We start from the raw sequence: 21,602 nt of genomic DNA on the forward strand, positions 1-21,602 counted from the left end.
CAGCTCTAAGTTCCCAGTCAGCTTCTTTTCTTTTTTTGCGCTTATTGGATCTTGGCTCTATATTCTATTCGAGTAGTCACTATGTTCTGAGTGGCATAAACGGACCCTTTCTGGCGATATGACTCCTCAAAGTTCCGGAACAGCGTATACACATGTGCTTTGGGCGCACAAGACCTGAAATCTTCTGATCGTCAAACAAACCCCAAATCTCCATGTTGCACTTCATTTTTAGATTACTCCGTACCTCGCGTTCGATTCGAAATCTCGGTTCCCTCCGCGAATTAATCCGGCGCCAAACTATGCTATAGCTCTTTCTCGCCAATATGTAGGACTATCTGACAGATCACCCAAGGGCCAACCCTGTGGCTGATAAGCTCCCATCGAACGTGTCTAATTGATAGATCCAGAAACTCTCTTTTGCCTCTATTGGCAGACGAAACCACGAGAACTCCTAGAAGACCGGGAACATTTGATTTGGGCAGCATTCCAAATATGGATGGATCTGTGCTTCGATGCAGCTACTGGGTCCGGTCCTGCAGTCTGCGACTCTGCACTGTTGTAGAATAGTAGCGTGACACGAAGAGCGATCGTGAAGCGCCCACCAGGTCCAGGGCTGGCCACCGATTGCTCCAGATATATTCGTGTAACCTCTGGGCACAGACTCGCAGCCAGCTCAGGTGCAACCAGGATCATGTCTTGCTTTGTTGAATCAACTATCCAGATGCGGTCGTGCGAGTCTCGACTTTCGAGAGTTCGTAAAAGGAGTCAGATCTCATTAGCCGAGTGGCTGATATAGTCCCTGAGAACCCTGAGGGCTGTAGTTTAGCTCCATGCAGCAAGTGAGGCTTGAGCCATGTCTCCTGCATCCCTTCAATATTCCTCCGGCTAGGCCTGGTAAGGAACGCCGAAGCGGACGGTGTAGCTAAATAATAACCTCAAATTGGCTTGGCCTCCTTATCTGGTGTTACTCTGTCTCAGATTTATAAATCCCTTTCCCCTGTACAAACACACGAAGCCGTGATTGAAGCTGTCTCCTGGAACTCTCGCCTCTTTTTCTCTTCACGAGCTTCTGTGTTTGTGTTGACAGCCACCTGAGAAGCAGCATCAGCAGCAATATCAAACCCACCTCCCGAGGAATCACCAACAAACACCTCACGTCAAAATGCGCTTCCTCTCTGTTGCGCCGCTTCTTGCGGCTTTTGTTTCTGTTCTTGCTCAAGGGACTGAGACGTCTACCTCTAGCCCTGCTGCCACTTCGAGCTCGTGCGATGCTCAGAAGTAAGTCCTCTTTTTTTCCGATACTCAATCACAACCGGTAACCGGCAACTGATTGATTCCCAGCATCCTCGACACATGTCTCAGCTCGATCCAAATCCAAGTCGACAACTGTGGCCCGAACGAATGGGACTGTCTCTGCGAGCAGACCAACAACCTGCTAACGTACCTACCCTCCCCTCAAAAGATATAACAAACATGTCTAACTAGTCATATCTCCGGTGAAACAGTTGCTACAACAACTGCCCCAACGACAGCGGCCGCAACGGTGTCCAGCAGCAAAAGGTCTCGTACTGCAACGCCGCCGAAGCTGCAGGTCTCCTCTCCGCGACTACCACCTCGACCTTCGCGACGACAACTAGCACGGCTACCTCGACTGCATCTCAAGATGACGATGAGCCTACACCCACCAGCGATGGAGCTGCGTCGTCTGAGACATCGGATGATGCGGCCGCAGGCGTGAGCATGGATGTGAGACTGGGAGGCATGGTTGGCCTTGGGCTGGCTGTGTTGGGTGCTTTTGCTTGATTTTCCGAAGAATAGCGAGCGTCCTGGTTGCGGGAACGGAGAATTCTAATAGCAGAGGTGGCTTGATAATATGGTTCAGGGGCGGATTAATATGTAATATAGTCAGTCTGGAATGTACTCTGAAAGAGGCTGTGGTCTAACAGTTAGGCTGCATCGCCAAGTCACTAGCGGTCGTTCGTGATAGTCTCGCCTAGCCCGGTTTGAGATACGAGGGGTGGGGGATGAAACAGAAATCCACGAGTGATGTAATGTTTAATGGAAGACAGAGAACAATGGCCTTCAGGCCATGTGCGTGTTTTCCCAAGGGGAGAGAACCATGGAACTTGATATGAGCTATGGATCGTATATTGGATCTCTTCTGCATTTGTTGCAGGGTGTATGAGGATAACGTAAGGCGTTGTCGAGCTGATGAAGTCATGATTACTGCTCTCCGTTGATGGCCCAGTCCAGGCCCAAAACTTGAGCTGATTTGACGTGTCAGGAAAACATCTCTTTGTATCTTGCCCTGCGCCAATCAGCGTGCTCCCCTGCTCCAACTGCGTTGTCTGTCTCCTATTCCTGCTTGCGCTCCATCTGCCACCCATCTTCTGTTCATTCCCATCCCTACCTATCTTGCCTCGCCATCCTCGCCATCTTCCCTCCTCTTCTCTCTGCTTCCTTTTGTGCTCCTCTCTCCCCGTATTCGCCTCTGTATCATTCGCATTCACTCAAACACAGTCCCTGGACGGACTCTATCTCCCCACCCTGTTGCTGCCTGTTCCTATTATTCGTGCTTCCCGGTATTAATAGATTACGCCACGCCCAACCGTCTCCTCTTGCCCTCCCAGAAGCCGTGGATCCGGTGCTTCCCTGCTTCTGCTTCCCCATCTTCCCGATCGCATGTGAGTTGCTGAGAGGTATCCTGTACTCTCCGACTCTGCCAACTATCCTTACCTTCGCCCTCTGCCGTTTGTACTTTGTCTTCTGCTGTGTCTCTTTCTTCGCAATCGAATATAATCTATTTTATTCCTTGTATCGCTTTTCGCCCGTGCCGGGCCTTTGCTCCTTCCCCCCTTGCTGCTGCTGCTGTCCGCCGCCGGTCGCAAACGACGCCCGACTGATCAACGCCCAGTCGCTCTCCTTAGTCGATCGCACGCCTCATTCCTCCACTACTATTTCTATTAACCTTCCTTTAGATCGACTGTCGCGTTTCGCATGCACTGGTGCATTGTCTTGACGCTCGTCGACTAATTTTATTTTACTTGCTTTCTTCCCCCTCCTTCCGAGACAAGGCGTGTCGCATCGCATCCCTGCATTGCGTACTCCTCGATCGACCACCACACTTCCCTCGCCACCACACATCTCGCATGGCATGTTTCGGCTGCTTCCTTCCTGGTCCTCTGCAATCGGGGGGAACAAGGTAATGACTGAAGAGGTCAAGATGCTCGCCGCCGCATCGCATTGCGCCGCCCCTGGTGTCAACGGCTTCGCCATACCCCAGCTCAAGCGCAAGCGATCGGACTCTAGTGATTCAGCGACAACGCGAGAAGCTCCAGTCGCGACAAAGTTCCGAACAGACGACAACCCTCAAAAACCTATTACCTTTCAGCAGCACGCTTCTACGACATCCAAAGGCGATTCAGCAAGCATACCAACAGGGATTCCGACCGGTCGGACGTGTGAGCGCGCGGTCGCAGACTCGCCTTCTGAGTCTTCTGATGGAGGCCACCCTGACCCGTCTATATCGCGCGACAACCAGAAGGCTACGGTGCGCAAAGTCGACGTCGATCGCTTGCGCGAAACCCTGGAAGCGCAACTGAGCCTTGAGGTGCTACTTAAACACAACGAACTACGGTTGATCGACCAGGAAATCGCCAAGTGTCAGGTCGCGTTGGAACAGTTGCGCCGATGCGCAGAAATACCTTATCCCGGCTCTCAAGCTGCTGGTCTTTCGCAGTCTGTCAGCTCTGGCACTGGAGTATCGGTTTGGGGTCCTGGAAATGGACCTGCGCCGCTTTCTCCAGCGCCCTGGGGCGTCGTGGATGGTCCTTATACGCGCCACTACTCTAGATGGCTGCTACCCGATTCTCGTTTCGATGGCGGCGAGTTGGAGCCCGCGACGCCGATGGGTGTTGGCGCGACGACTCCTATGGAAGGCCGCTCGACGCGTGGGAACCCTATCGATACCGCTTACCTCGCTGGCAAGACTACGAGACCTCAACGAGGTTCGACTGGAGCGAAGCTTCAGTCGCTGCCTAGCGGTTATCCAGCGCCAAAGGAACGAGCTGGGCCGATGATCATCCGACGGAAATCGGATAACGTTCTTGTCAAGCTTATTTGTCTTGATTGCCGAAGAGACAACTTTTCCAGCACTCAAGGTTTCATTAACCACTGTCGTATCGCTCATAACCGCAATTTTGCGAGCCATGACGCGGCGGCGGTCGCATCGGGAGAGCCTGTTGAGGTGGATGAGGCTGGTGCCGTTGTTGGTGGCAAGAGTGAGCCCACCACTGGTGTCAGCCCGGGATTCGTCCATCCCCTGATTCGATCTGCGCATGTGATTGAATCTACACCCCGGACGCCGTCTGCTTCGGATTCGTCAAAACGGGATCCTCAGAGCGGCAGTTTATCCGCGGTGGAAACACCTCGTATTACTCCGTCCCAGACACCGCTGGGACCCAAAACTCCTACGATGGCGAAAGCCACAAACGATGCCTTTACCGCCTCGGAAGATACTCCTCATCTATCATCCTTGATGAAGCTCCGGGGTGTTGGGCTTGATCTTGGCCAGCTGGTTGGCGAGGCGAAGACGACGGTCGACCTCGATGGATATTCTTCAGAAGAGGACGAATCAGAGTCGGAGCCAACATCACCATCTACCGAGGCCAAAGCCAGCTCGAAACCGTTGGCGACACGAGCTGGACGGCAGCCCATGCGAACAACCGCTTCACAAACTGCCTCTCAGCGGCCGGACGGGCACAAGGGTATTGAAAAGCCCAACCCTAAACCACTTTCCTTGGAGACATCGACTCCTACCCGACCCGCAATGCCCTATCAATCTCCGTATGCGCCCGCGGACTCCCATATGAACGATGTCGACGGGGTTGAGCTAAGCCCACACACTGTGGAGTCAAACCAAGCCCCGAGTCTTGTGAGTGATGATGACGACTTTGAAGCAGGGTCCGAGTCAGACAGCCCTGGGCCTAGCTCATCCGAAGCGGAAGATGGCGAGGGCGACTTTAGCCTTGTTGATGTTGAAGACGACGACGACGCCACGGGATCCACAACCACCAACGATTCAAACCCAAAGCCAGATGTTGGAATGGCTAGTGGTGCAAAGGCCATGCCTCGCGGCAATATACGAAAGAAGGGCCAGTTTATATCACCATCGGTTGTCCCGCTCAGTCGGGGAAAGGACGAGAAGCGCGTGAGCTTTGTGAGTCCTGGCTCGAGTCCAGCAGGTCCTGGCAAGGACAAGAAGGATAAGCGACGATAAACATAGATTTTCCCGATATTGGTATTCTTTGAAGAACGCAGCGGGCTAGAAGAGGCCATGCTTAACGCTGACCTGTTATACTGTATCTCTTCTCTTCTTGTGTGTATGAAATGATACGTTGGACTCCTCCTGAGGTTGTCTTTATTATGAATTATGCAAGCAATTCTTACAGAAGTTTTCAGCTTTCTCTCTGCGCGAATTGAACTAAGATTATCTACTATGTATTTAACCGTCCCAGACCAAACCACCGGGAGCTTAGCTCCCCACTGTACTGTGGAGAAATAAGATAAAGTCCAGACACCAGAACTAACCTCCCATTTCAACTCCAACAACACAACACCACATCCCCAAATCCAACCCCGATTCAAGACTAGAGACCAGACAGCAAAAGCCAACCCATGGCAGCACCAGCACCACCAGCGAAATCAATACCCGCAAGCCTAAACCCCAAAACAATCACCCTATCGACATTCCGCACGCTCCTCGCGCACTACGAAGAAACCGTCCACCGCGTCACGCGCAAAAAGGCAATCGCAAAGCAGGGCGGGAAGAAAGCGACACCAAAGCAGAAGAAGAAGGCCGCGCCGAAACGCAAGGAATCTTCGGAAGAAGGAGAAGAAGACGACGACGACTCGAAATTAGAGAATGCGAATGGGGATGAAGATGGAGACGAGGATGACGAACCGAATCCGCAGGCTGACGCCGCGGCCCGCGAGTTCTGGAAGTTGGATACATGGCGGTATGAGACTCTACCGCGGATTCTGAGTGAGAGGTCGCAGTTACAGTTACAAGAGGGTGAAGAAAATGGGAAGGGGAACGGAAAGGGCAAGGGCAAGGGCAAGGGGAAGGTGGAGGGCGTGCACTTGACCAAGGACGAGGTTATCAAGTTGATGGAGTGGAAGTTGTACGTGCACACACCCACACACCCAAATCTCTGCGTCTATGGCCCCTACTTGCACTTACGCTGGATCGATTCGCTACGTGCAAGTGAATGAAGGGAGGCAATGGAAGATACTAACGAACCCCAGAAAACACGGAATATACCGCCCAACCCTCATGGGCATGCTAAAGTCCAACCCCGAGCACGCGATCCAGTCCGCGACAGCAGCCGCATTCGCATCTCTCCCCTCATCCCCAAACTCTCCAGACTCCCCCAACTCCAACGACCAACCCCTCTCCGCAACACTCACCTCGCTAAACGCCCTAACAGCACCCCTCCGCGGCATCGGCCCCGCAACAGCCTCCCTCCTCCTCTCCGCCGCCTCCCCAGCCCAAATCCCCTTCTACAGCGACGACACGTTCCTGTGGCTCATTGTGGGGATGTATCCCAAATGGAGTGACGAGGATGGGTGGGTGCGCGGTGAGGTTAAGAGTACGGAGAAGAGGAAGATGGTTAAGCCGAGTGGGGAGTTGATTGCCAAGTATCATGTTGCGGAGTACAAGGCGCTTTTTGAGGCTGTGAGGGGGTTGGTGAGCAGGTTGAATGGGGAGAGGGAGGCGTTAGGCGATGGTGCGAAGGGGGAGGAGGTTGGGTGTGCGGAGTTGGAGAGGGTGGCGTTTGTTGTTAGGCATGTTAGGGAGTCGGGGTTGGCGGGGATAAAGGGTGAGGACGAGGATGAAGATGTGAAGGAGGGTGAGGATGACAAGGTGGGTAGTGAGGATGAAGGTGCAAGTAGGAAGAAGAGAAAGGTTCGTAAATAGTTATTGATAGTAGTATCATATTGTGGATTGAGTAAAGTGAGAATTTGAGTTACTCAGTCATGCAACTCATACGCTAAAATACACTAATGCGCCTCGCTATGCAAATAAACATGTAGGGTATCAATTAGGCCCGTGCCAATTCTTCCTCCATCATCAACGCCAACTCACCATCGGGGGTCCGCGGAGACAGGCATGGGCTGCTAGTGTAAGCGTTGTCACGCCCAGCTTGGAGCCAGTCGTATTTCTTGCTTCGCAGAGACTGCAGTGTAGCCGCGGGACGCTCTGGTTCGCCCGCTGAAGGAGCAGGAGTAGGCGGCGATTCGTCCTCCGTCAAATCAATCGTGATATTCTGCGGCTGTGGCGTAGGGCGAGGGGTTGCTGTACTGCTGACAGGCGCTGATTCAGACGGTATAGATTGCGCATGTCCCTGGGCCTGAGCAAGCGGTGGACCAGGAGGAGGGTTCGGCAAGCACACGTAAACGCCGGTTTGCCCTGGCTGCCCCTGCTTAGCCTTCGGAATTCGAGGAGGGCGGTATCCATCAGGGAGCGGAGCGACAGTGGGCATTCGTTTCTCAACTCCAATCTCGTACAAAAGGTTGTTGTGGATGGTGCCGAGGTGGTGAAGCTTGTTCTTCCATTCGGCGGCTTCCTTTTTGTACTCCTCGACTCTGGCCTGATGTCTTGACGACACGCGCCGAAGCATTGCATTTTGGTCGCGTAGCACCTGCTCAGGCGTTTTCCCAGACTTGTCCACGTCCGCGTATTTCAGCAACGATCTTTTGAAGTAATCTCGCTCGCGCGTAAGTTGAGATATCTTTGCCCGCAGGCTTAATATTTGATTATCCTGCAGCGTTTCCCCAACAGCAACACATTTGACGTGGATTCCAGGGGCCGAAGGAAGGTAGCCCAGTGGCCCTCCTGAAACTTGGTATGGCGAAGCATATTCTGGTTCTTTCTGGACTTTGAATATCTCCCGGTAGGTGGTAGCAAGGATGTCTGTCTCATCGAGAGAGAATCGTTCTTTTGTCGAGTCGCTCACGCACCCATTGTCGGAAGGCGGGGGAGTGGGTTCCTCGAAAACGGGTAGTGGCTCGTCGGGCGAAATCAATGGCATATCGAAACCGTTTCCGAATAGACTATCAAAGTTGTCGAAGAACGAGGCTGGAGATTCGTGTGTCGTATCGGTCGTAAGTGAGGGCGTCTCATCAGGACTCTCTAGATGATGTCGTTTCTCAGGCGGAAATTCCCCAGAGTCCTCCGCATTTCGTTTTCGAGAAAAAAGCGACTCCAGCTCCGGAAATGTGGAATCGAATAGAGGGTCAAAAAGATCGTCCTTCGCATTCGTCCCGTCTCCCTCGACATCTAGCCAACCGAAGGCCGGCGCCTCGGTCGTTTGCGGTTCCGCAGCAAACTGGCTATCGCCAGCCTTACCACTGCTTGCCTGGTTCAAACCATCTCGACTGCCAGAAAGATTTCGCTCCTCATCCTGTAAAATATGTCCCTGCAACTGAAACCCAGGGGAAGGTGTAAGCCCCAGATCATTCATATGCGTATGAGAGGGATCCATAAGAGCGACGGGCTCTGGATCTGGAAAGCGGGAAGAGGAGGTAAAGTTACCTTCAACCGCGTCTCTATCCATCGCTTACCTGGCAAAGCAGGTGCTTCAAAACAACAGTTCAGGAGGGTTCCTCTATTTTGACCTCAGTCACGTCCTATCTGTCTCAGACTTCACGTCTCAAACAGATGGTCACACTGATACCAGTATGCCTTGCAGTGACGTGCCTGTGGCTATGCCACCAAGAGCGCCATAGACAGACAGAATAAGGTATTTGAAGCCAGAACCTCAGACGACGGACTGGTTCAGCATGGAGAAGTGGATGAAAAGCATGCAGGGGTCGAAGGTGGGAGGAGAGCAAAACGTACTTTTCCCCACCGCTTGGCCTACCGCTCACATGACATATCACATCCCGCATAAAACCGGCAGGATCCCAAACAGCCCCAACCATCTTCCAGTTGTGAGCGGGACGGTGAGTACTCGCTTTCAACTTCTCCAGCCCCTCGGGTTTGCATCGTCAACATGAGCGTCATTCTATGTACTGGTAAGCCACACTGTGTCCCACTGCGGAAGCAGAACGGCATGAGAACTGAATTGACGTTTTGCTATGTAATCGGTACTTGCAGCGGGCTACGACCATACCATCCGGTGAGTTAAACCTTCAGCAGCAGAACAATACAGTATCTCATATTTCTAGCTTCTGGGAGGCTCTATCCGGCATCTGCTCGCGCACGATCCAACATCCCGATTCCCAGGTAAATCGTCTTTGCATAACTCCGGATAAACGATATCTTGCCGCTGCCGGTCACAACAATGTGAAACTATACGACATCAAGTCCACGAATCCGAATCCTGTAATGACCTTTGAAGGTCACACAAACAACATCAGCGGAGTCGCATTTCACTGCGAAGGAAAGTGGATGGTTACGAGTTCTGAGGATGGCACAGTAAAGGTGTGGGACACACGGACAGGCAGTCTTCAGCGCAATTACGCCCACAAGGCTCCGGTAAATGATGTAGTCATTCATCCCAACCAGGGAGAGCTTATTAGCGGTGACCGTGCCGGAATCGTCCGTGTATGGGATCTTGGAGAGAGTGTCTGCACCCACCAACTGATTCCAGAGGATGATGTCGCTGTGCACAGTGTTAGTGTCGCAAGCGACGGATCTCTGCTCTGTGCTGGCAACAAGAAGGTACTATACCTTGGCAACTCTTTTACGCCGGCTAATTCGAGTTTCAGGGAAACGTCTATATCTGGCGTATGATTCAAGAAGCCGAAGTGACGCGCATTGTCCCAATTTGCACATTTCAAGCACACAAAGACTACCTCACCCGTGTCCTTCTTTCGCCGGATGTCAAGCATTTGGCAACATGCTCTGCTGACCACACGGCAAAAGTGTGGAACCTCGATCTCGACTACCCCCCTGCAAAGATGGCTATTGCCGCGGCCGCGCGAACAAAAGCCATGTCACCACCTTCAACTGACGGCAAGCCGGCATCTCCATCCCCTGCCCTGCCAGAGAGTCAAAGCAACTCGGTGTACAGTGAGAAAGGCAGGGCTGATAGCATCCCGTTCCATCTACTCAACGGGAATCCGCCGGCGACCAACGAACCACCACCACCACAATTTCCGGTACAGCCAGATGGCCCTCCTATGGATCCAAACACTGGAACTCTTTTCCTTGAAACAACACTGGCGAATCACCAACGGTGGGTTTGGGACTGCGCCTTTTCTGCTGACTCGGCGTATCTGGTGACGGTATCCAGCGACCACTATGCACGCCTCTGGGAGCTGTCCTCGGGCCAGATCATCCGCCAGTATAGCGGACACCACCGCGGGGCGGTATGTGTTGCGCTTAATGATTACTCGGAGCCTCGTTAAGTGGGTCGTCCGGAAGGGTAGTATTCTTCGTAATATGCTTCATATGGGTTAGCATGGCGCCTGGGTTGGACAATAGTCGGAAGGCTAGTTGGCCTTATATCTTGGAGTTCAGGACTGCGAGAGTCGTATAATGACCATCGAAATGCACTTTTACGAGTACTGTGTGATATCCGCCGCAGTGGGACGGCTTCTGGTAAGCATATAGCTCGCGGGTCTCTTACGTACAGCTACTGTTGGCTGGTTTGGGGATTAATGTGACATTCTTGATAGTAAGAATCAGACAATGCTGAACGAGACTAGTACACATGCTCTTGAATGCTAGCAAAAACAACACTAACGCCTTTATCAACAGAAGCATAACTGTGCAGGAAAGATACAATCATAGCCAACAGCCTCTCACGTAGCAGGACGTTCAACCGTACAGACGTATCAAGCTCGGTCAATGTCGACCTCGAGGATAGAAATACATGATGGACATGTGAGATAGCGAGCCACAACGGGCAGAGACGAGTAACCAAGGATAAATAACGAACAAAGCCGGACCAATTACTCCTGCATGCGAAGGATAAAGTTGACAATAACAGCAGCAAGCAACGAGATGGCCAGGATCGTCGGCCCGAACCGGTCGTCAATCCCGCTCTGTCCCCGTTTCCGAATACTCTGCGCGCGCCAGTGGAACGTAACCAGGGCATATATCATGGCGGCCATGGCGATGATGGTGAACAGACCGGCGGAAATGCGTCCGATGCGGTCACCGAAGTTGAGGAGACCCACTGCCAGGCCGCCGAGGATGACGGTGAAGTTGAGCCATGAGAGGAAGGTTCGCTCGTTTGCGAAAAAGACTTTGGGCTCGACGCGGGTTGGGAGGGCAATGCGCTTGCCTGCAGTTGGAGGGGTTAGTCAAGTCAATTCCAGCGCGGGGACATTTCCGAAGCAATTCCTGGGTCGACTGACCTGGGGCCGTTTGGAGGAGTGGTTGGCTTGACATCTTGTGCGGGGTGTGCGGAGGCGAGCTCTGAAGCTATTGAAGAACGAGCAAACTGAGGGATTGAAGAGGCAAAATCGGCAAAGAGAAGTTTTTGTGGAAGAGATAGACTGTATAAATACGAAACAGAAGATGGGACTGAGGCGAATCGCCAAGCTAAAAAGATCTCTGACAGCAAAGTCTCGAGCTGTGGTGGGCGTTCCGATGGGGCAGCTCCATCGATGCTATCACAGACTTGGCCGTAGTGGCTGTTCTGCCGGCTAGCTGCCCACGTGCTCTCATGAATCACTCTGGCTGGGTGTGGCCGGCAGCCTGAGGCTCCATGGCGGAATATCCTAACGCCGCGACCGGTGTTGGTTGTGACAAGCAAATGCGCTAACCCAAAGGCTACTACTCGGGCTCGGTTTTGGTATAGCGCGGGATGCTGCTCGTCCAACCATCAGTCGCAAAGTCACGCCCATCATGCCGCCTGAGTGTCTCTCTCGCAGCAACAGGACCCTGACTTTTTGACTCTGCTAAGTCTCCCTTTCCGCATAATCCCAAATTCCCTTATCCCTGCCTATCGTCTACCTTCGGTAAGTCATACCGCTCTTCCCCGGATTTGTTGTCGTTGCGTCAATCCGGTCTCGGTCCACATTCCTCTCCCCACAGCCAGTCTTCTGGTTCTGCCCACAACCGCCTTCACCGGACAACGTCACATCGATCGCGAAAACAACGCCTGTATTTACACTGACTTGTTCGCGACAATACTAGACAACGATTCTATACACGCCGACACGTATCTTTCACCAACAATGGCTCTCGAGACCGCCCCCTCCTCTGTACGTGACCATTGGTTCCGCTGGCATCAATCTTATCCGACGCGTGCCATTGACCCCGAAGCGCCCCGTTTGCTAATGCTATGCTCTCGTTATAGCCCGTCCCTATTGACGAATTGACCAAGATTGCCACACAGGTGCGTCCCTGAAGCCATCGGTGGGTTGGACTGGGGCATCAAGTACTGCTGAGTCGGCCAACAAATACTGAAACATGGACTAACCCTTGCTGCGAACAGGCCTGTGACTCCGCTCTTGGGCAAGCCGAAGGTTACGAGCATACCCAGGTCGGAACCTGGAACTCTGAGATCATCGTACGTTTGTCAACCTAGACATAAGAGGCTGGGCTAATCGTATGATAGAACTCTATCCTCAAAGCTCTCATCACCGCCACCACCCCCTCTACACCCTCGACCCCCCCGCCATACCGCTTCACCGTGAACAGCACCATCGTGCAACAAGGCCTGATTGACAAGTCGTCTGCTGCAGACGGCTCGGCCGCCAACACCGGAAAGCGCGGCATGCACTCCGCCTCTGGAGCCTTCTGGGACGTCAACCGCGACGGAATGTGGACATTCAAGTACCCTGGCGCGGAAGCGAGGGGCCTGGACGTGGTCGTCAGCGTCACATGGTTCGCCCTGGGCTGATTTCGCCATCCGAAACAGCAAAGAAACGAAAAGAAAACGACACAATATACCAGCCAACCGTTTGCTAGTTTCTCCGTATCTCGATACCTTTTGCCTGTCGATATTTTTATCATCTGTTGGAGCCCGGTGCACTTTACCTAGGGGCGAGAGCTTTTATCATGCTTTATGGCTTTATACCACTGATGCGCGCAGCAAGTAACTAGGAATCAAGCAAAACAACAAAGGTTACATCAATCAACTTCAGAGAAGAACCCCTCCTCAATAAACCGTTCAAAACTCCAATAATCCCGCTGACTCCCTTCCCCATCAATCGTGCCATTGCCCTCGAGTTTGGCCGTCCAGTAACAGCTCCCCTGCGTATACTCCTCCCAAGCCTCTAACCCAACCTTTAGGTTCCGCTCCCTCAGCGCAAAACTATTATTATGCGCCGCCTGAATTGACCACTCGCCCACAAAGACAGGGAAAGTCCCATCGCCAGACTTGTTCTGCGCGTCAGAGCGAATAAACTCTGGCAGATTCTCCGAGCTCGTCTCCCGCCCCTCGAAGTAATAATTATGCATGTCGAAGACCACATTATCTCCGCGCGAGAAATCCCCGGTCCAATAATCAGGCAGCTTGAAGCTCTGAAACATAACAGGAACATCCAAGCCCGATCTCCGAACGCGCGCCAGAACAGCCTGCCAAAAACTCGGAATATAACTCGCCGCATCGTCAGACAGCGCCTCTGGCGTCCCGAAGACCGCCATACCGAGGTCATCGTCGCCATTGCGGTCCGCAGGCTCATTCATAGGTTCGAGCGTAAACGACGCGGGACTCGACGACCCGCGGATAAACTCCAGCACCTCATCAACCACCTCCATCGAGTGCCCCCCAGGCCGTCTCATTGAAAACCACCCCCAATGCCCCGTCGCCTCCCCAATCGTCAATCCGTTCAGACCACCCGGTAACGAATGCACATCAATGATAACATGCATCCCATACCGGCTAATCTCATACTCCGTAATTCGCCTGAGATACGTCCTCTGGCTCCCCGAGTACAGCTCGGAACCGGGGAGATCGATCCAGGCTGCGTAGGTCGTCGGGATGCGGAGGATGGAGACGCCGACGGAGGCGAGGGTGTCGATGTCGGCGGGGGTGATGAAGGTTCTGTAGCGGTGTTCGAGGACGGGGCCGCAGTGCGCGCCGAGGGTTTTGCACAGTGTCCATTCGTTACTTGCGGTGGGGGGGTGGCTGTTCCAGAATGTGCTGTCAATTGTGGATTCTTGGACGAGCCAGCCGCCGAGGTTCACGCCTGTGGCTTTTGTGGTTGTCCAGTTGAAGGATGAGGGTTTGTAGGGGAGGTTGGCTGAGTGGATGTGGTTTCGAAGAGGGAGAGGAGGGCTTTGAGGGTGGGGAGAGAGAGATGCATGGTAGCTGTAAGGAAGATGAACGGGCTAGAATTCCCGTCTACAATCTGGTAAGATGGGTGTGTATGCTTATATAGTGTTGGCGAGGGCGCTTGCTCTGCATACAATGCAGGAAATCCCGCAGTCTTCACTACGCAATGTAGACTCTGGGACATGATAGCCCGAAGATGGGTTTGTCCAGGCTGGGGTAATTCCACCTAAGCCAATGAATGCTTGATTTCTCCGCAGAAAGACTCCGAACTGCGGGGAAGAAATCATGTCGCTTCAGGCTTTCGAGGGATATTTCTGGGGTTGAAGAAGCCGATCTCTCGGGATTTCCATGCTTCGGTATAGACCTAGCCGAACTACTTTGGTAGCGCAAGCCCAGGGCTCGGAAGTCCCGAGCTATACCACGTCCCGACGCGCATGGTGAAAAGTGCATTCGCTAACAGGTACTATATATCATAACATAGCGTAACATCGTAACAGTAAATATATCTCAGTATATCTCAAATGGCCACCTATAGCCTGTCTAAGCCCATCTATGCCTCTTGGGGTTATTTGTACATTTAGTCGCCAATTCGATCCGTCTAGATCCGTCTATATTGATAGTTGTAAGGCTGGCTGCTATTGCTGGTATATACATATTGCATACCAGGACAGCCGGGGAGGGATGCAGGCTAACGAGTGTCCTCCGTTGTTGTCGTCGGGCTACGCGAGTGCGGGCTGCTCTTCTCGTGCATCTCTGGAGTATGAGTTCCGGTAGCGGTTCCGGTCGTAGTAGAATCTTCGGGGTGCTGTTTGAGTTGCTTGCGCGCTTTTCGGCCCCTACAGCAGGCAGCATAGCAGGAACCCAGTTCGACGATGAAGGCGAAAAGGTTAAAAGCCGTTGCAATCCACATAAAAACCAGCATGCGCGTACCAAGCTCGGCATGGATGTTGAGATCGTACGAGCCGTTCGTGAAGACATTTTTAAAGATGATGAACATGACGGTTGCAATGACGGTGGCAACGGTTGTGAATAGGGCGGTCAGGAAAGTGAATATTGTAAAGGGAATGGCGCGGAGGAAGATGAATGTCCGCCGACGGTGGGGAGGGTGAAGCCGGTTGACTCCTGGGTCAGGGGAAATTGTCTGCGGTGGGCGCGATGAGACCGCCAGCGGAGACAGGAAGATGAGAATGAAAGTGAGGACAGTTCCAGTAATAAAAAGTCCAAACATCCAATGGGACGCTGCGCGAGCAAGATCGAGAGCGTCGGTTATATCGGAGGGAAGAGCAACTATAGTCCTTGTTAGTGTATGCTTAGCGTACAGGAAAAGACATCAGAGCTTACTTGATGCTCCTGCGAGCAGTTCGCTAAGGATAATCTCAACCGGATTGAACCAATATAGCGTCTTGGGACTCGAGCAAAATGTGATGCCTTCATTGTTGTACCCTTCACAAAAATTCCAGAGTCCCACTTGGTAAAAATCGTGCAGACCAATAGACCGGGCAATACTGTTGATCAGGACGGCATTGGGTACGGAGAGAGGAACGATATCGGACAAGTCGATTTTCATAAAATATGTTTGCCGGAGAACTGGCCGGTTGGAGACATTTCCAATGACGACGAGAAGTAAGAATATAAAAGCAATGAGGTGCAGAAACGAGCGTAGAATGCGATGTCTGAGCACTTTCGACCGACTGCGGCCATAGACGGGCCGTTCGCCTTTGCGAAACCGAGGAAGCGCCGCCATTGACCCTGGCCGGCGCGGAATAGACAGTCGAGACTCGAGAAGCTATAAATGTTCGCGGAGCTGTACAGATAAATGTCGACGAATACCGATAGAGCGCTGGAATCAGAGAGCGTGGGTAAGGGTGGGAGGAAAGGAAGAGACTAGGAAAAGGATGTCGGAGAAAAGCTGGAAGGATGACGTTAGATCCATTCACCAACGAGGTGATGAAGGTGAAAGACGAGGACTTGGCCGTTTGACACGAAGAAAAGACAACAGGATGAGAAGAAGTAAGGCTCTGCGGCGCTGTTGGGCTGGCGGCTGGAGGGAGATGCAGTCCACAGTGGCCAGAATCCCTGGAGATCAACGGTCTCCATCAATAATAGTCTTGTCAAGCTCTGGCCGACCCATCCACACTTTGGAGGTGATGATGAATCCCGCTGAACTGGACAACGATCAGCAGCAGATCGCCTCCTATTACGAGAGAAATGATCGATCGCGGCTGCCGTCTGTTGTCTCCTGAAATCATCAATTCCTCATTTCTGCACTACAAAGTTCAGGTTTGAATATCAACGCGCACTCTCAAAATGACTCTTTGAGTGACTAGTATCGCAGGAATGCGGTAACCTAGCTCTGCCACGCGCTGGGCATCAAGATTTCAGCCACCTCAAAGTCTGGACCACTTTTCGCGTGTTATTTTGAGCCCGCGACGTCATCCTCGGCATCCCGCACCCACCCGGAGTTCCGCTATTGGCCAAATTGGGAGCCTTGGCGCTTGAGGTTCCCCATCGGCGATCATTAATTTCTTTAGCGCAGCCACACAAGCTTACTCCCAGTCAGTCCCAGTCAAGGGATCAGGTTCGTTCTCGTACTTCGTCTGAACTCTGACGTTGCCCTGTTCTCTGCTTTTTTTGGTTTGCCTTTTACTTTCAAAATATCATCTTCCCGGTGCTTCGAGTCGTGTTGTTATTGTTCTGTTGCTCTGCTACGACCATCAATATGAGGGCGGCCGTTTTACTGCCCTTCCTGGCCGTCGGCCGGGTGCTTTCCCAAAACACCAACAGCGATGACGATAATCAAGCCATCACCGAATCCCTTTCCAGTCTCGTGGAGTCCGTCACGACGACAATTAACGAGGCTACAGTTCCAACCGGCGAATACATCACATACACCACCACCAGCTACCTGACCTCCCATGGTACGGTCATCGACTCGACGGCCGTCACAGTCACATCGACGCCTGGAAGCAATATAACTGTTGCCAACGCAACCACAACGAGTACTTCAGATACTGTTACTGTGCTTATGGGTGGCCAAACGACAATTTCTGGCAATGCGACCAACAATGCCACCCAGACATCCTCTCAGACCCCATCGGCGACCCCTGTCGTCAACACGCAGCCCTGCAATGGCTGGCCCGAGTTTTGCAACAGGAAATACTCCAATATCACAATGGTCGCGGCTCATAACAGTCCGTTTGTAATGTCAGGCAATGTTGCTTCGAATCAGGCGCTGGGTGTGCAATACCAGTTGGATGACGGGGTTCGAATGCGTACGCCACCAAGATATTCAAGTTGAAAGAATTCGCAGCTGACATTCTACAGTACAATTCCAAGTCCACAATTTGAATGGTACTATGCAGCTTTGCCACAGCAGCTGTGATATGCTCAACGTTGGAACGCTGGAAGATTATCTCACTGATGTCGCCGACTGGATGAGACAGCATCCCTACGATGTGGTCACAATCCTTATTGGCAATTATGACTATGTTGACCCAGGGAATTTCACCGCGCCTATTGAGAACTCCGGATTGATGGACTTGGTATTCACGCCGCCCATGATTCCTATGGGACTTGATGATTGGCCGAGCTTGGGAAGCATTATCCTCTCCGGGAAACGGGCGCTCGTCTTCATGGACTACCAAGCGGACCAAACCGCCTACCCCTGGTTGATGGACGAGTTCTCACAGATGTGGGAGACTCCATTCTCACCCACCGACCGAGAGTTCCCTTGTACCGTGCAACGCCCACCTGATCTGGCGGAGGACGCCGCTAGGGAGCGGATGTACATGGCAAACCACAATCTCAACCTTGAGATCAACATTGCCAGCCTCAACCTGCTCATTCCCAACACTGCGCTGTTGAATGAGACAAACGCCGACTCTGGGTATGGCAGTCTTGGAAGGATGGCAGACAACTGCACAAGTAAGTGACCCATGCACGATGTTGTACACTGCAGTACTAACTTTAACAGCGCGGTGGAACCGTCCTCCAAACTTTCTGTTGGTCGACTACTACAATGAAGGCAACTTCAACGGCTCAGTATTCGAAGTTGCGGCGGAAATGAACAATGTCACATACGACCGCGACTCATGCTGCGGTACCCTATCCGCAGCCTCCAGCCTGGTACCCGGCGCCACCATGATGAGCGCCGTGCTCTTGCTTGTCGGAGTCCAGGTTTTGGCCTCTGCATTCTAGACTATACATCTGTCCATACTGTACATACCATAGAATATCCTGTAATTGATGATGAGATGACCAGCCACTTGTTATACTTTTGCATGAAGTAAATCAAGCCTTGGTAACTTTAAACCCCCCAGGAACCTGTTCCTGAAAGACACCCAGCGGATCATACTTTTCCGCCACGCGCTGCATAAACTCCAAATTCTCCGCGCCGTAACTCCGCAACGGATCCTGGTTCCCTGCTGCATAGTTTAGATAGACATACGGATAGTCGCCACCGACAGACCGCGCAAACTCATCCAACTCCGCCACAAACGTCTCCCCGATCCAGTCGAACAGCTCCGTGTCCTCGACATCATCCCAGGTCAACCAGAGGAGATCCACTACATTCATCAGCCACCAATCCGTGACAGAAAAAGTAATTGGCTCTACACAAGCAAGACTTGCTTCAACTGATGAAGGAAAGGCAAACGTACATATATAATCTCCCTTCTCATCCAATCCAAGAACATTCCCACCGCGCTTCTTCTGTCCCAGTTCAGCAAACAGTCTCGGAAGAGGCTGGAACAAGCTGATGATCGACCAGGACTCGCTACGCGCTCGCTTCTTCGTTTCCTCGATCATGCGGTCGTGGATTGAGATTGCTTTCTTGAGGATTGCCGGGTCGTTGGCGAAGGTGAGGGTGAAGAAGTTGTTACTGTCGAGCAGTTAGTGTATTCATCAAGGGTTCCTTCAAATCCATTCTTAAATAGGATATAGGGTGGGTGATTGAGGCATGAAACATACTGCAATCCCGCCTCCGGCTCCAACTCCCCCACCAACCCCTCCACCCCAGTAAAGCGCATACTATCCGAAACATTCGGCAGCGCATAAAACGCCCCAAACGCATCCGGATACGCCACGGGCTCCGCATACACAAATGAATTCACAATAAGCGGGACCCCAACCTCGCTCTTGTACGTATACAGCGGGATCAAACTCGCATTCGGGTCCCTGTGCACGTTTGCAGTGAACTGCACAAGGGCGTCGACTTGGGAGTCAACGGTGCTGGCGTGCTCGTAGACGACGATTCCGCCCCATAGGTCTGTTGAGGGGAAGGTCTCGATGTCGAAGCGGGTTACGATGCCGAAGTTGCCGGAGCCGCCTTTTAGGGATTTGAAGAGGGTGGGATGGGAGGTTTCGTTTGCGTGGATTATGGCGCCGGAGGCGAGGACGATCTGGTTATCACATATCCTCAGTACGTGCCTACGGTTGTTTTACGTAGGGGACCGTCGGATTGACCCACGAGAGTCCTGGATAGGAGGGAAGATAGTAGACAGACAGACAAGACAAACCTCAAAATTAACCACAGCATCACACGTAAACCCATACCGTGCACTATGAAACGAATTCCCACCCCCCGTAACAAATCCCCCAACACCCACCGTCCCGCCTCTTCCCCCCGGAACCGCCACCCCGTACTCCGCGAGCGCCGTATAAACCCCCTTCCACCGTGCCCCCGGGCCAATCGACGCCGTTCCCGCCTCGGGGTTATACACGGTGCTATTCAGAAGCGAGAGATCGACCGTCACGCCGTACTCTCGGTTCGTGGATCCGAGGACCGTCCCGTGGCCGCCGGAGCGGATGGAGAATTGGCAGCGGGGCGTGTTGTCATTGGACTCGACGAGGATGGAGAGTGTGAGGGAGACGTCCTCGGTGTTGCGGGGCTGGACGATGCAGGCTGGGTAGGTTTGTTGGATGTCGGCGCGCCAGAAGGTTGAGAGGGAGGTGTGGTAGGCGGGGTTGCTGGGGTAGGAGACCTGTTCTGCGAGAGGGCTCGTTTTCAACGCGGTGCACTGGGAATGGGTTAGCTTGCATTGTCTCTGGGAACTTGAAATTGAGAGCACATACACATGCTGAGACGGCACCATCGGCCGGGCACGTTCTGAGGACGTTGGCGGCCTCGAGGACCGAAATGACTGTACTCGGACAGACCTTCATCGCGCAGGAGGAACCAAGGAGGAGAAAGACAAAAAAAACCGCTCGAGACATCTCAATCGCGACAAACCCATCCCATTTCACAATCCCCGCTCTCAGACCGCAAAGCTCATCTTCTCCGAATCCGCGGCTCGATCGAGGCTACGAATCCTCCCCCCACAACCGCCAATCTCCAAACTGTGCCCTAACCAAGACTATGTTCCATTCCACCTGCCGTTTGCGTAAGGATAATCACACACTATACTCAACGTAGACAGGGCATGCATGGCGCGGAACGTGGCTAGCTGCATTAGTGGCATCTGAAACGGGTGAGCGAGGTCAGTGCAGACCGACCGCCGTTTGAATTGCGTCGGACTGATGCTCTAGCCTCTAGCTTCGCATTTCGTGCTGGGCGGGAGAGGATTCCGGGGTGGTATAGCCGAATATTCCCCGAGGGGTTTAGGCTGTCTTTTAGGGTTGAAGGAAGAATGAGATTGTTGTGAACTTGCAAAGTTTGTATGATGAGCCTAAATTGAGGCGAGCAACAAGTACTGTTAGTGGAATTCCAACTTGTATATGAGTTTTCTAGGTGTGTATGTGGGGCTGATCATTGAGCTTCGGAGACGGCGAGCTTACCCTAACTTCGAATTACAGCTCATGCTCGAATCAAGATGAAATGAATCCGCCATCGGAAATGTAGGTAGGCTGAGTTGGTGGTGGTCTCTAATCATGACTGGGCGAGGTCCGACGCAGGTGTGCGGGCAGGGGCGGGTATGTTTGCTTGGAGTGGAAGGTTCCGGGCAGGGCTTTCGGGCTGGATTCCAATTGTGATCGTGATGTTCATGGTGTCTGGTGTCTGTGGTGTTCATGGCGGGTGTACGTTGTAGTACAAGGGTGGTTGTGGTGTGGTTTTACCGCTGGTGGAGCAGCAGTATATCATCAATCTTGCTGATGCTTACAAACGCATAATCTATAGATGAGAATGTTAGCGAGAAATCAATGTACATGGTTAGGCCACAACTGACCAGGAGATAAGACGCTCGAGGCTAAGGCATGGTACCGACGCGTCCAAAGCCTTTTGAAGCTCAACAAAGGCATATCTGAGTCTCCGAACAAATCAAGTCTGATGCGATACTCATGCCGTCGTCAAAGAATTCAATCAAGAGTCGACAGCAGAAGATGGAGGTGGTCCCGGTGGTTCGCAAGCGGTTTCTGGAAGTCTCA

At 52.7% G+C, this 21,602-nt stretch overlaps 12 protein-coding genes across 12 annotated transcripts; 6 read left to right on the top strand and 6 right to left on the bottom strand.

Annotated features, from left to right (window-relative positions):
* Window positions 1-928: 928 nt before the first annotated feature.
* Window positions 929-1,885, top strand: BJX68DRAFT_181764 (GPI anchored serine-threonine rich protein). The gene is made up of 3 exons (XM_071037220.1): window positions 929-1,278; window positions 1,342-1,440; window positions 1,506-1,885. Exons 1-3 carry the CDS (start codon window positions 1,163-1,165, stop codon window positions 1,801-1,803), a joined length of 513 nt encoding a protein of 170 aa, XP_070894415.1. The 5' UTR covers window positions 929-1,162; the 3' UTR covers window positions 1,804-1,885.
* Window positions 1,886-3,223: 1,338 nt separating this feature from the next.
* BJX68DRAFT_271354 (uncharacterized protein) lies at window positions 3,224-5,278 on the top strand (the record flags this gene model as incomplete). The annotated part of the gene is made up of 1 exon (XM_071046924.1): window positions 3,224-5,278. The coding sequence occupies one exon, from the start codon at window positions 3,224-3,226 to the stop codon at window positions 5,276-5,278; it is 2,055 nt and encodes a 684-aa protein (XP_070894416.1).
* Window positions 5,279-5,559: 281 nt separating this feature from the next.
* Window positions 5,560-6,123, bottom strand: BJX68DRAFT_246044 (uncharacterized protein). The gene has a single exon (XM_071041593.1). The coding sequence runs from the start codon at window positions 6,011-6,013 to the stop codon at window positions 5,792-5,794; it is 222 nt and encodes a 73-aa protein (XP_070894417.1). The 5' UTR covers window positions 6,014-6,123; the 3' UTR covers window positions 5,560-5,791.
* An 18-nt stretch (window positions 6,124-6,141) lies between these two features.
* On the top strand, window positions 6,142-7,041 carry BJX68DRAFT_181780 (uncharacterized protein). Its single transcript, XM_071037221.1, has one exon. The coding sequence runs from the start codon at window positions 6,221-6,223 to the stop codon at window positions 6,977-6,979; it is 759 nt and encodes a 252-aa protein (XP_070894418.1). The 5' UTR covers window positions 6,142-6,220; the 3' UTR covers window positions 6,980-7,041.
* BJX68DRAFT_246047 (uncharacterized protein) lies at window positions 6,973-8,845 on the bottom strand. Its single transcript, XM_071041594.1, has one exon. The coding sequence runs from the start codon at window positions 8,616-8,618 to the stop codon at window positions 7,104-7,106; it is 1,515 nt and encodes a 504-aa protein (XP_070894419.1). The 5' UTR covers window positions 8,619-8,845; the 3' UTR covers window positions 6,973-7,103.
* Window positions 8,846-8,998: 153 nt separating this feature from the next.
* On the top strand, window positions 8,999-10,654 carry BJX68DRAFT_246050 (WD40 repeat domain-containing protein). Its single transcript, XM_071041595.1, has 4 exons — window positions 8,999-9,078; window positions 9,161-9,182; window positions 9,232-9,727; window positions 9,775-10,654. The coding sequence occupies exons 1-4, from the start codon at window positions 9,057-9,059 to the stop codon at window positions 10,414-10,416; spliced, it is 1,182 nt and encodes a 393-aa protein (XP_070894420.1). The 5' UTR covers window positions 8,999-9,056; the 3' UTR covers window positions 10,417-10,654.
* BJX68DRAFT_246051 (putative vacuolar transporter chaperon Vtc1) lies at window positions 10,655-11,636 on the bottom strand. The gene is made up of 2 exons (XM_071041596.1): window positions 11,371-11,636; window positions 10,655-11,297 (listed from the first exon to the last, which is right to left on the bottom strand). Exons 1-2 carry the CDS (start codon window positions 11,402-11,404, stop codon window positions 10,963-10,965), a joined length of 369 nt encoding a protein of 122 aa, XP_070894421.1. The 5' UTR covers window positions 11,405-11,636; the 3' UTR covers window positions 10,655-10,962.
* Window positions 11,637-11,882: 246 nt separating this feature from the next.
* On the top strand, window positions 11,883-13,118 carry BJX68DRAFT_246054 (dynein light chain Tctex-type family protein). The gene is made up of 5 exons (XM_071041597.1): window positions 11,883-11,976; window positions 12,155-12,222; window positions 12,318-12,356; window positions 12,456-12,530; window positions 12,579-13,118. The coding sequence occupies exons 2-5, from the start codon at window positions 12,196-12,198 to the stop codon at window positions 12,861-12,863; spliced, it is 426 nt and encodes a 141-aa protein (XP_070894422.1). The 5' UTR covers window positions 11,883-11,976; window positions 12,155-12,195; the 3' UTR covers window positions 12,864-13,118.
* Window positions 12,370-14,809, bottom strand: BJX68DRAFT_278833 (glycoside hydrolase family 5 protein). Its single transcript, XM_071048610.1, has 2 exons — window positions 14,404-14,809; window positions 12,370-14,208 (listed from the first exon to the last, which is right to left on the bottom strand). Exons 1-2 carry the CDS (start codon window positions 14,525-14,527, stop codon window positions 13,094-13,096), a joined length of 1,239 nt encoding a protein of 412 aa, XP_070894423.1. The 5' UTR covers window positions 14,528-14,809; the 3' UTR covers window positions 12,370-13,093.
* On the bottom strand, window positions 14,810-16,085 carry BJX68DRAFT_181885 (SUR7/PalI family protein). Its single transcript, XM_071037222.1, has 2 exons — window positions 15,582-16,085; window positions 14,810-15,527 (listed from the first exon to the last, which is right to left on the bottom strand). The coding sequence occupies exons 1-2, from the start codon at window positions 15,982-15,984 to the stop codon at window positions 14,929-14,931; spliced, it is 1,002 nt and encodes a 333-aa protein (XP_070894424.1). The 5' UTR covers window positions 15,985-16,085; the 3' UTR covers window positions 14,810-14,928.
* Window positions 16,086-16,818: 733 nt separating this feature from the next.
* On the top strand, window positions 16,819-18,503 carry BJX68DRAFT_246060 (PI-PLC domain-containing protein). The gene is made up of 3 exons (XM_071041598.1): window positions 16,819-17,512; window positions 17,565-18,164; window positions 18,214-18,503. Exons 1-3 carry the CDS (start codon window positions 16,960-16,962, stop codon window positions 18,435-18,437), a joined length of 1,377 nt encoding a protein of 458 aa, XP_070894425.1. The 5' UTR covers window positions 16,819-16,959; the 3' UTR covers window positions 18,438-18,503.
* BJX68DRAFT_278837 (FAD-binding oxidoreductase) lies at window positions 18,484-20,731 on the bottom strand. Its single transcript, XM_071048611.1, has 5 exons — window positions 20,313-20,731; window positions 19,757-20,257; window positions 19,209-19,639; window positions 18,899-19,119; window positions 18,484-18,805 (listed from the first exon to the last, which is right to left on the bottom strand). Exons 1-5 carry the CDS (start codon window positions 20,451-20,453, stop codon window positions 18,531-18,533), a joined length of 1,569 nt encoding a protein of 522 aa, XP_070894426.1. The 5' UTR covers window positions 20,454-20,731; the 3' UTR covers window positions 18,484-18,530.
* Window positions 20,732-21,602: the final 871 nt, after the last annotated feature.

The sequence above is a fragment of the Aspergillus pseudodeflectus genome (genome assembly GCF_044049435.1).
Source record: "Aspergillus pseudodeflectus strain CBS 756.74 chromosome Unknown BJX68scaffold_60, whole genome shotgun sequence".
Lineage (NCBI taxonomy): Eukaryota > Fungi > Ascomycota > Eurotiomycetes > Eurotiales > Aspergillaceae > Aspergillus > Aspergillus pseudodeflectus.

Excerpts from the sequence above, each read along its gene's own strand:
- BJX68DRAFT_246047 (XM_071041594.1), bottom strand. The coding sequence starts at position 8,618 with ATGGATAGAGACGCGGTTGAAGGTAACTTTACCTCCTCTTCCCGCTTT.
- BJX68DRAFT_246060 (XM_071041598.1), top strand. The coding sequence starts at position 16,960 with ATGAGGGCGGCCGTTTTACTGCCCTTCCTGGCCGTCGGCCGGGTGCTT. Across the intron at positions 17,513-17,564 it reads GGATGACGGGGTTCGAATGC|TACAATTCCAAGTCCACAAT; the intron begins GTACGCCACCAA and ends GACATTCTACAG. Across the intron at positions 18,165-18,213 it reads GATGGCAGACAACTGCACAA|CGCGGTGGAACCGTCCTCCA; the intron begins GTAAGTGACCCA and ends TAACTTTAACAG.
- BJX68DRAFT_246051 (XM_071041596.1), bottom strand. The coding sequence starts at position 11,404 with ATGTCAAGCCAACCACTCCTCCAAACGGCCCCAG. Across the intron at positions 11,298-11,370 it reads ACTCCTCCAAACGGCCCCAG|GCAAGCGCATTGCCCTCCCA; the intron begins GTCAGTCGACCC and ends CTCCAACTGCAG.
- BJX68DRAFT_278837 (XM_071048611.1), bottom strand. The coding sequence starts at position 20,453 with ATGTCTCGAGCGGTTTTTTTTGTCTTTCTCCTCCTTGGTTCCTCCTGC. Across the intron at positions 19,120-19,208 it reads GAGCCGGAGGCGGGATTGCA|TAACAACTTCTTCACCCTCA; the intron begins GTATGTTTCATG and ends ACTGCTCGACAG. Across the intron at positions 18,806-18,898 it reads TGAGAAGGGAGATTATATAT|TGGATCTCCTCTGGTTGACC; the intron begins GTACGTTTGCCT and ends TGATGAATGTAG.
- BJX68DRAFT_181885 (XM_071037222.1), bottom strand. The coding sequence starts at position 15,984 with ATGGCGGCGCTTCCTCGGTTTCGCAAAGGCGAACGGCCCGTCTATGGC. Across the intron at positions 15,528-15,581 it reads ACTGCTCGCAGGAGCATCAA|TTGCTCTTCCCTCCGATATA; the intron begins GTAAGCTCTGAT and ends CAAGGACTATAG.
- BJX68DRAFT_181780 (XM_071037221.1), top strand. The coding sequence starts at position 6,221 with ATGGCCCCTACTTGCACTTACGCTGGATCGATTCGCTACGTGCAAGTG.
- BJX68DRAFT_246054 (XM_071041597.1), top strand. The coding sequence starts at position 12,196 with ATGGCTCTCGAGACCGCCCCCTCCTCT. Across the intron at positions 12,223-12,317 it reads TCGAGACCGCCCCCTCCTCT|CCCGTCCCTATTGACGAATT; the intron begins GTACGTGACCAT and ends CTCTCGTTATAG. Across the intron at positions 12,357-12,455 it reads TGACCAAGATTGCCACACAG|GCCTGTGACTCCGCTCTTGG; the intron begins GTGCGTCCCTGA and ends TGCTGCGAACAG.
- BJX68DRAFT_181764 (XM_071037220.1), top strand. The coding sequence starts at position 1,163 with ATGCGCTTCCTCTCTGTTGCGCCGCTTCTTGCGGCTTTTGTTTCTGTT. Across the intron at positions 1,279-1,341 it reads AGCTCGTGCGATGCTCAGAA|CATCCTCGACACATGTCTCA; the intron begins GTAAGTCCTCTT and ends ATTGATTCCCAG. Across the intron at positions 1,441-1,505 it reads CAGACCAACAACCTGCTAAC|TTGCTACAACAACTGCCCCA; the intron begins GTACCTACCCTC and ends CCGGTGAAACAG.
- BJX68DRAFT_246050 (XM_071041595.1), top strand. The coding sequence starts at position 9,057 with ATGAGCGTCATTCTATGTACTG. Across the intron at positions 9,079-9,160 it reads GAGCGTCATTCTATGTACTG|CGGGCTACGACCATACCATC; the intron begins GTAAGCCACACT and ends CGGTACTTGCAG. Across the intron at positions 9,728-9,774 it reads TCTGTGCTGGCAACAAGAAG|GGAAACGTCTATATCTGGCG; the intron begins GTACTATACCTT and ends TTCGAGTTTCAG.
- BJX68DRAFT_246044 (XM_071041593.1), bottom strand. The coding sequence starts at position 6,013 with ATGTATCCAACTTCCAGAACTCGCGGGCCGCGGCGTCAGCCTGCGGAT.
- BJX68DRAFT_278833 (XM_071048610.1), bottom strand. The coding sequence starts at position 14,527 with ATGATTTCTTCCCCGCAGTTCGGAGTCTTTCTGCGGAGAAATCAAGCA. Across the intron at positions 14,209-14,403 it reads TGTCCCAGAGTCTACATTGC|CCAACCTCCCCTACAAACCC; the intron begins GTAGTGAAGACT and ends ACATCCACTCAG.